The sequence below is a fragment of the Monodon monoceros genome, unplaced genomic scaffold, assembly GCF_005190385.1.
Source record: "Monodon monoceros isolate NGI ecotype Baffin Bay Population unplaced genomic scaffold, NGI_Narwhal_1 Super_Scaffold_5, whole genome shotgun sequence".
In the NCBI taxonomy this organism is placed as follows: Eukaryota; Metazoa; Chordata; class Mammalia; order Artiodactyla; family Monodontidae; genus Monodon; species Monodon monoceros.
Genome location: NW_021703782.1, coordinates 114,768,316 through 114,777,045, shown reverse-complemented (window position 1 = coordinate 114,777,045; position 8,730 = coordinate 114,768,316). Strand labels below are relative to the sequence as shown.

The 8,730-nt window shown below is 63.1% G+C and overlaps 1 protein-coding gene across 6 annotated transcripts; it reads right to left on the bottom strand.

Annotated features, from left to right (window-relative positions):
* Positions 1 to 1,255: 1,255 nt before the first annotated feature.
* Positions 1,256 to 8,074, bottom strand: LOC114884608 (cytochrome P450 11B1, mitochondrial). 6 transcript variants are annotated; one of them, XM_029203673.1, is made up of 9 exons: positions 7,831 to 8,070; positions 7,023 to 7,487; positions 6,262 to 6,461; positions 5,949 to 6,152; positions 5,525 to 5,679; positions 3,815 to 3,981; positions 3,300 to 3,378; positions 3,008 to 3,205; positions 1,256 to 2,874 (listed from the first exon to the last, which is right to left on the bottom strand). In XM_029203673.1, the coding sequence occupies exons 1-9, from the start codon at positions 8,067 to 8,069 to the stop codon at positions 2,761 to 2,763; spliced, it is 1,821 nt and encodes a 606-aa protein (XP_029059506.1). In that variant the 5' UTR covers position 8,070; the 3' UTR covers positions 1,256 to 2,760. The 6 variants fall into 6 exon arrangements, with proteins under 6 accessions (XP_029059506.1, XP_029059507.1, XP_029059509.1 ...); XM_029203674.1 differs by having other exon boundaries at positions 3,345 to 3,378; XM_029203677.1 differs by having other exon boundaries at positions 2,355 to 2,874; positions 7,332 to 7,487; positions 7,831 to 8,074.
* Positions 8,075 to 8,730: the final 656 nt, after the last annotated feature.

Sequence of the window (8,730 nt, the reverse complement as noted above, 5' to 3'; positions counted from 1 at the left end):
CTTCAGGTTCGAGCAAAGGGACGGAGCTGATGCTCTGAAAATCCTCCCACTCCGGTAGCTCTACAGAATCAAAAACATCAAAAGTGCATTTCTGGGCTGGCAGAAAGGACAGGACCTCTTCAGGATGCTGAAACAAGGAGGGACCTGGGCCAGGGAGGAGGGAGCACAGAAGCCAGTACACAGCGGCCACCAGGGGAGGGCTGGGCACAAGGCACCAAGTCTAGTGATCCCGTGGCCCCAGTTAGTGGGGGGAAAAGACGAGAGGCCTAGGACACAAGTAAGATTAGAAATTGCAATCAGAACCCCACGGAAAGGCAAGACTTTGAAAACACTACAGCAACGCTGAAGGTGCAGCCTGGAAACCTGCTGCCTAACACCGTGGGGAGGCGAGGAAGAGGCCCAGTTTCCTGAGGCTGGGATGGAGGGCGATATGCGCTCCCGCTGAGAACTGAGAACAGGCCCCCACGGTGGGTTAGGATTTATGTTACTCGTGCCTCAGAGGAAACCTCAGGCTGTGTAATTAATACAAAGAGTGGCCCTGGGAAAGTGATAACCCTTGGGCAACTGGAGGACACAGCCCCAAACCAGGCCCCAGCGGCACACGGAACATGGAAGATGTTCCAGGTCTTGGCATCGGGCTTCTTAAAGGCGATACTATTTCTACCTTGAAAGATGTGAAGAGGCATAAGAATTATGACGATTACACAGTAGACGGTTGAGATAACCTGGAAGACTTTTAGAAAGAGCCAGATGGACACTCACACTGGAAAGGCATGGGAAATTCCAAGCAGGATAAGGAAAAAGAGACTCCTACATAGGCTTGATACGGGAAAACTGGAGAAACACGGAAAACCAAGAGACGATCTTGAAAGCATCCAGAGATGCTTTAAATTGGAGATTGTCTCCAAGATGTGCATGATCACTCCCAAGCCAAGGTCCTTCAACGGGAAGGAGATGTGCTGAGGGCCTTAGAGATGGGATTGGCATCCTGGCTTCGGTGGTACCCCTGCCAAGGATGCGCTGTGAGACTCTAGCAGGTGAATGAACTCAGTTTCCTCGCCTGCAAAATGGGGACGAGCACAGTGGGTGCCTCTTAGGGCTGCCGTGAAGCTCAAGCAAACACACGTGCCAAGCTTCGCAGAATGACACACCTTGACCCCAGGGTAACGAGGTTTTCATTCCATTCCTGCCATCACACACCATCCACTCACCACAGAGCAGGGCCACAAACAAGGAGACAACTCCTGAGCAGTGGGAAAAGAAATCCGCATTTATTCAGTGCCGGTCGAGCCAGAAAGCCGGGTAATTTCCGAGCACCGGTCTCCCTGTGTGCCCTTGAGGCCTGCTGCAATGGTAATTATACAGAATTCCCAGAGGAAAAGCTTGCGCCTCAGAGGGATTGAGGGCTGGGCCCATGTGGGAAAGCCAGGGCTCCAGCTTGCGCCTGTGCGACCACAGAGTCTGGAACCTCCTCTCTTCTCCATGGTTCTCCAAGTCCCCCTCCACAGTGCCAGACTGGGGCAAGCGAAGACCCACTGGTGGCAGCAGACCTCTTCCGCCGTGGGTGGAGTGGAGTGGCGAGGGGTGTGCAAGCCCTTGTTCTCCTCCAGGGATCTTGGCACCGAACAGATGCCGTCGGGGTGACTCAGTGCCAGCAGGGCCGGTGCAGCCAGAAACACAACTCCTCCTGCCCTATTGCCTCGCCGTGACTGAGTGCCTGCTTCTCACCAGACGAGGTGGGAGTGGGGAGGGAGGGAGAGTGGAGAGGCCCCAGCACCCCCTCTTGCCTCTGGGCCCCCTTTCTTCCTGGGGGTGTCATCTGACCCCAGGTGGCATGGGACAGACACGCTCCTGCCAACTAGGGGACCCCGGCTGGCTCTCAGTTGTTCAAAGCCTCTTCCACCCATGAGGTTAGGGTTGCTGCTCTGCTCTGGGGCACGGGGCACCGCACGAGGGCAGTGGGGCCCTCCAGACCGGCTCCGCTAAAGGGAGCACGAGATGGCCCCACGCCCTCCTCTAGAGGCTTCTCTGTGGCCCCCGACTGCCGGAGGCGGTCAACATCCCTCCTGCTGTCGATGCGTACCATTGACCCAGATGTCCAAGTTGGCTCTTTGGTAGCTACCCTTCTAGTAAACATGACTGCTGACCTGCCTATGCAGGCTCTCGGCTGGGCACTTCAGCCACAATCCCAGAGGGCTGGCACTGCCAGGAAGAGCCCCTGCGGGCTGAGTGGAGCAGGTAGATGGACAGCTAGCAACCCAGCTTGAAGGGCAAGTCCACGCCAGAGCACTGCAGACAAAAGGGACGGCATTGGAAATGGTACCGAGCAGGACAGGGGACGCCCAAGTTGTCGTCTCTTGCATGGGGGCAGAGTTTAGCACAGAGGGCATAGAGACTGGACAGGGCGGCAAAGGGCGGCGTCTGAGGCCCCTTTGCTTGGATGGACACACAGGGAGCCTGGAGCTGGGGCAACAGGGGCTCCAAGGCCCTCAGACGGTGCTCCTGGCAGGACAGGGCCCTGGTGGGACCGGGCACATGGCCAGGACCTGCGACCAAGTTTCATCCCCAGCTCTGCTCAGGCCTTGCTGCACAGGCTGGCAAGCCCGGACCCTCGGAGGGCTGGGCTGTTCCATTTGTGCAACGCGCTGCCTGGACTGTGGTGTGGCTCAGGAAGCAAGGCCCACGGGAGAAAAGAGGGGTGGCCTGGGGTCAGGCAGAGGGAGCTTGTGGTGTGACTAGCCCGACCGAGTGGCGACGTGACTAGCTGATGGCCCGGAAGGTGAGGAGGGGGAGGGTAGAGGGCATCAACACGAAGCGGTAGATCATCTTTACGTCCTCTTGCACCAGCGTCTCCACCAGGAAATTTTTCAGCACCTAGGACAGAGGCGCGGGTTCTGCCTGGCCGGCCTCCCCTGCCTTCCAGGGCCCTGAGGGTGGCTGCCCCAGGAGCAGAAGCCTGAGGTTCCCGACGAGGCTGCCCGCCCAGGCCCCATCCAGGCCCACTCACGTGGTGCAGCAGAAGCAGCATCTCCACCTCTGCCAGGCGCCGCCCCAGGCACTGGCGCACGCCAAAGCCAAAGGCCAGGTGTGGGAACCTGGTACCAGAGGCTCGGCTGTCCAGCCAGCGCTGGGGCTGATAGCGCTCGGGCCTGGTGAACATGGCGGGGTTTCGACCCAGGGAGTACAGTAGCACCTTCACCAATGTCTGCAGACACGTGGGGAGGGACGGGGTCAGATGCCCTGTGGGTGAAGGTCAGAGGGCGGGGTGTCTGGCAGAGGAGCCCTGCGGCCTCACTCACCCCGGCCGGGATGTGGTAGTTCTGCAGCACCACGTCTGAGCTCACCTGTCGCTCCAAGAAGACACCCACGGGGTACAGCCTGAGCACAGGGGCGGCCAACAGGGTCCTCAGTTGCGACAGGGCCCTCGCTTCCCTTCTGCAGCCTCCCTAGCCCAACGCCCACGGCCCGAGGGCAGCTCCCCCAGCGCCCTCACAGCTTGCTCCTGGCACTGGGAAGCCCGAATCCCGAGGAGCTGCTTCCTTGCCTCTCCTGAGTCAGCCAAAGCTGCCCCGGCCTGAGCAGCCCCGGGCCAATGAGGACACGACCGACGATGGTCCCGGGACACTGAGGTAGGACCCCAGAGGAAGAAGCACCCCCATCCCTTTAGGGAGAGGAAGAGGAGGCGCAGGGGGATGTAGCCTTGGGCCAAGCTGCTGACCAGCAGTCCCAGGATCTGCCTGCAAGCCTCGGCGAGTGGGCTGTCCCGAGGGTGGGGCCAGGGCCGCGGGGGGGAGCCCAGGTCTAGCGCGCCTACCTCAAGGTCTCCTTGAGGGCCGCCCGCAGCAGGGGCAGCTCCGTGGTCGCCCTCTGGGGATTTTCTGAGACCCTGGCCTCGGCCACCAGGCTCTCCTGGCGCAGGGCCTGTTGCACTTCCGGGTTCCGAGCCAGTTCAAAGAGAGTCATCAACAAGGGGAAGGCCGTCTGCAGGAGCCACAGGGCCAGGGCTCAGACCCGGGCACAGGCTGCGCCCCTCCACCCCCAGGGCATCCCTCCCAGAAAGATGGCCGCCGTCCCCTGGGGCAGGGGACCTGCGTGCCCAGAGATGACAAAGCCCAGAGAGCTGACCGTCAAGATCCTGAAGCCACCTTGTCTGCTTCCCCTGAATCCCTCGGGGAGGGTGTCCCCAACCTCAGAGAAGACCCGGGCCTCCTGCAGCCGCTTCAGAGCCTGGCTCGTGCCCTCCTCTGGGCCCAGGAGGTGCCCACTCTTGCCATCTATTCAGCGGGGAGGGTTCCGGAGCCCCGGGCCATGCGCTCCCCGTGGGTCACCTCCCTGGCCAGCCACAGGCAGGTCCGAACACGGGGTCCTGACATGAACCAGCCACCCCGGGCCCCAACTGTTTCCTCCTCCTGGATCATCTCCACGTGCAGGAAGAGGTGTCCACCAGCCCAGCCTGAGATCTGGGAGGCTGAATATCTCCTAAATGCCGTCCCCAAGGTAGCGCGCCCCTGGCATCTCCTGATATGCAGATACGGCTCCCTGTTGCTCCCTCAGCTTTAGTCCGTGCTCTGCCCTGTGGCCCGAGAGGGAGCAGGAGTCTGAGCGAGACACTCCCTACACTGGCTCCCTCTAGCCTTGGATACAGGCCTGGTGCCCAAAGCCCCTCCTGACAGGGGCCCTGACCCTGTCTGCCCTCCTCTGCCCACGTGCCCTGTTCCCCCCGCTCAGCCTCACAGCCTTCCTTGCTGTCCGCTCTTGCAGGCCCTGGCCTGCTGCCCTCCCAGCCTCCTCTTCTTGGCCTGTCTAACTTCTGTGTGGTCCTTCCACACCCAGCGCAAAGGCCTCCTTCTCCAGGAAGCCTTCCCAGAGCTACCTCCTGAGGCACAGGCCCTGCCCTGGGCTCTCTCACCTTGTGGTTGCATCACAGCCCCTGCTCAGGGAGTGTCTGCACCAGGGGTCTGCGCCTCTGCTCAGGATCCCGGGTGCCTAGCAGGCGCTCAGAGATGCTGGCGGATGCAGGTCCGGTCCAGAGACAGGCAGCTTCGGCTGCGCTCACACCCCGGGGCCCACCCTGCCCACTGTGCCGTGTTGCCAGCCACCTGCTGTCCCGCCCACACACTGGAGCCCCTTGCTGTCCCTCCCATCAGTCTGTCACTGCCAAAGGATCTTGAGTGAGAGCCAAAGGTACTCTGTCCCTGGGAAAGGTCCCCTGTGTGGGCCTCCAGCCGCGCCTTGGCCCTTCCCCCCCACCCCCCCGCCCCAGGACCTAGATAGTCCCCGGGGTCTCTGCTGCTGCATGTCCCTGGGCCTCGTCCACTCTGCACTCTGCCTGGAGCGTGGCTTCCCACGAGAGTAACCACAGACTCCTGCCTTTGAGGCCTGGCTCCCGTGCTTCCCCTTCTCAGTTGGGAAGCTGGAGCCATAGACTGGGGAGGGGCTTGGAGGAGACGTTTGCCATGGGAGGGGGCAGCCTGGAGGCAGGAGGGCTCCCTGTTCCATGGGAAGGGCTGGGCGCTGGCCTGACCGTGTCCACGCTCCCAGCAGTGAGGTCGATAGAGTTGGCCTTGATGGTGTCCAGGGTCATGTCCGCCCGCATCAACAGCTCCGCCACGATGCCGCTGTAGCGCCATGGGTGGCCGAGGGCCAGCTCCTGATATATTCTCCGGATGGCTCTGTTGGCTGTGGGACACACAGAGACAGAGGCCCTGGGTCTGGTGCTGGGAAGCACTTTTTTTGTCATCCTCCTACCCTTCAGCCCTCAATACCCCCAGGTCTCCGTGTCCTACCCCCATTCTCGGAACAGCCCAGTCCGGCCTCACTGCCAGCTCTCTTGGGGACCATGAAGAAGCCACAGGTCCCTCCTGTGGCCTCCGTTCTCCCCAGACTGTGGTGCGTGGAGGGGGCCCTGGGGTCCCTGGCCGCAGCACTGCCCGACCCCCCGCCCTCACCATACTGGAAGATGTAGTCCCAGGCCTCAAAGTGCTCGTTCCACACGCTGGCGCTCGTCCAGCGAGACAGGCTCCTGGGCACGAACATGAGCTGCACGGTGGACTTGAACATGGCCTCCAGAGCGTGGATAAAGTTCAGGCTGTCAGGATTCGGGTGCTGGGCAAAGAGGCCCAGCTGCTCTCCGTAAAGGACTAAGTGGCTGGCTGCGGGGAGGAGGGGGTTCCTGAGCCCGAGGCAGTGCAGGGCCTCACAACCACCTGCCCCCCGCCCTCCCTGACCCCGCCCCAGCCCGCTCCGGTGGCGAGCCCATACCTTCGATGGCGTAGTGGAAGATGCTGGGCCTGATGTCCAGGGTCAGACTCCCTCGGGCATTCTGCACCACCCTCGCCTTCAGGGCCCGGGAGAAATCCCTGGCCACCCGATCCACCAAGGGCGTGTACTTCTGCACAGCCTGCAGCGACAGCACGTCTGGGTTCAGCCGCAGTCGGTCCAAACGCCACTGGGGTCCGTTTCTGTCGAGCAGGGAGCGGGGCATCAGGGCGTCCAGAGTCAGCAGCTGGCCACGGCCCTGTACTCCACCTTCCTTTCCCCAGAGGGAAGCGGGTGAGGCGGGGAGCCGCCTGTTGGTTCCTAGGGGGCAGGCTGCCCGCGTTTGGGTCTCGGCAGCAGCTCTTCCTCAGGGCAGCCTCGTGTGCTTCGCCCAGGGGAGACGGGGGCCTCTGCCTGAGCCTGCTGCGGGGGTTTGTGCAAACTGGCAGGCCCCGCGCCTGGCACACCCGTCTCCCCCCCGGGCCCTCTCTGGGGCTGAGGCTTTTGCTGTGAGGAAGGGGGCTGAGCCCCCAGGCAGGCCTGGCCCAGCTTTGCTCTCGTCACACCCCAGAGTGGGCGAGGCCCCTGGAGACCTTCATCTCCCGGCTCCTGCGATGCTGCCTCTGTGCCAGCCCCACCGCCCCCTCCCTGCAGAGCCTCCTGCTGCAATGTGGCAGGAATCAAGTTGTGTCTCTCCTAATACACCCACGCAGAGCCCGGCGCCGATGGGGCGCTGCCTGCAGGGCCTCCAGGGGGGCCCTGACCTGGACGAGGGGAGAAGTCCAACCCACACGCAAGCGCCTCGGAGGCCTGTGCAGGTGCGGGCTCCCTGACGGCAGGCATCATCCTTCTTCTTCTGGCCCTGCAGGAAGGGGCCGGGCTCCCCTCCCCCGCCCCAGGGCACACACGACCCCCAGGGGATGGGCAGGATCTGCATCTGGAGCCAGTGGTCACCGTCTCTCCACCCACCAGGATGGTTCCCAGGCAGGCGTGCTTCGGGGTCTTCCCTGGCTGGCTTCCTCTCTGCACCCAGGCTGCCCGCCCCCTCCGTGCGCATCCCCACTCGCCCGCACAGCAAGAACACGCCGCATGTGAGGCCACGATCCTGTCGGTAGGCCAGCCAGGGCTCCAGGAACATCCGCCGGGGGTGAGGGCTCTCCACCTGCTGCAGCCGCTCCACGTCCTCGGGCAGCATCACAAACACCATGTGTCTCCCTCCCACGTCATACCTGTGGGACAAAGCTCCCAGCCCTGCCGTGGCGCCGTGTCCTCCCTGGGGCCCCACTCTGCAGAACCAGTCCGCCGCTGGCCCGGAGCGGGTGGTCCCTCCCGCCGCCTCACTGAAGCCTCCCCTCCTCTGGGGTCTGCGTTCTGTGCTCCCAGCCGCGAGCCACGCACGGCCCCGTGCTCAAGAAGGCCCCAGTCTGCAGCAGCCCCAGACCTGCCCCGCTGATTCCCCTCGCTGCCCCCCACCCCCACTCCCCAGGCGCCCCTGCGCCTAGCAGGGACTCAGCTGCCAGTAGGGACAGAAAGTTAGGGTGCTCTCGCCGAGGTGGGCAGGGAGAGCTTTACCTGAAAATGGGCCCCAGCTCCTGGAAGGTCTGATGCATGTCCAGGTGTATGTTCTCAGAGCCCTGCTCCTTCCAGATCTGAAGCACCCGCATCCACCTGTGGCCGGGACACCGGGGCACGGCTTCGAAGGGCAGCACCGCCTTGGGGGTCGGAGTGGCTCTGGTGCCCAGTGTGCGTGCCCTGTGCAGGGACAGCCAGGGCCCTGCCATCCACACTCTGGCCTTTGCCCACAGCGCCATCCTGCTGCACCCCCGCCCCCTTCAGCCCCATCCTTTTATCTCCCCTGGCTCGCTGGACCGGCCGACTGGATCGCGTCAGAGGAGAAAGTGTCCCTGGGCCAGACCAGGAAACCCGGGGCAGCGGTCAGGGCTGGAGGCCTCCAGCGGGGGAGGAAAGAGACGGACGGGCGCCGAGTCCGGCAGTGACGCAGGCCTGCTCGGGGGTGGCTGTTGAGAGCAGGGACAGGGTCTGGAGCAGGGACCCGATGGGGTGGGGCTGAGGGAAAGAGGCCTCCCTCCCCATCCAGTGAGGGAAAGAAGCAAGATGGATAGGTGCCTTATCTTAGCAAGGGATGAAAGGGGACCTTGGGTATTTTCATCCCTTTTCTACAAGGACCAGAGTGGGAAGCAATGCTGAGGGCTTTGCTCTAATTTCTTGAGGCCGCATGTGTTTTGTCCACTCTTCCCCAGGCCCTGTGCTGGGTCCAGGGAGTGGAGGCAGGAGCCAGCAAGGGGGTCTCCCAGTCTCACGGGGGCAGAGAGGGGGATGCAAAGACGCCACTGGCGGTGGCACTGGGACTGCCAGGGCACTGATGTGGCCGAGGCCCTGTCTGTCTGGGCTTGCTGGTCCCACTGAGGAGCAGAGAGCACCTAGAAGACGGGGTCACTGGGGGGCTGGACT

What these genes read in the sequence shown, in the direction of transcription:
- LOC114884608 (XM_029203673.1), bottom strand. Translation starts at nt 8,069, where the DNA reads ATGGCGCTGTGGGCAAAGGCCAGAGTGTGGATGGCAGGGCCCTGGCTG. An exon ending in GAGCTGGGGCCCATTTTCAG is followed by an intron (nt 7,488 to 7,830) that starts GTAAAGCTCTCC and finishes TTTGTCCCACAG; the next exon opens with GTATGACGTGGGAGGGAGAC. An exon ending in CTTCCACTACGCCATCGAAG is followed by an intron (nt 6,153 to 6,261) that starts GTATGGGCTCGC and finishes TCCTCCCCGCAG; the next exon opens with CCAGCCACTTAGTCCTTTAC.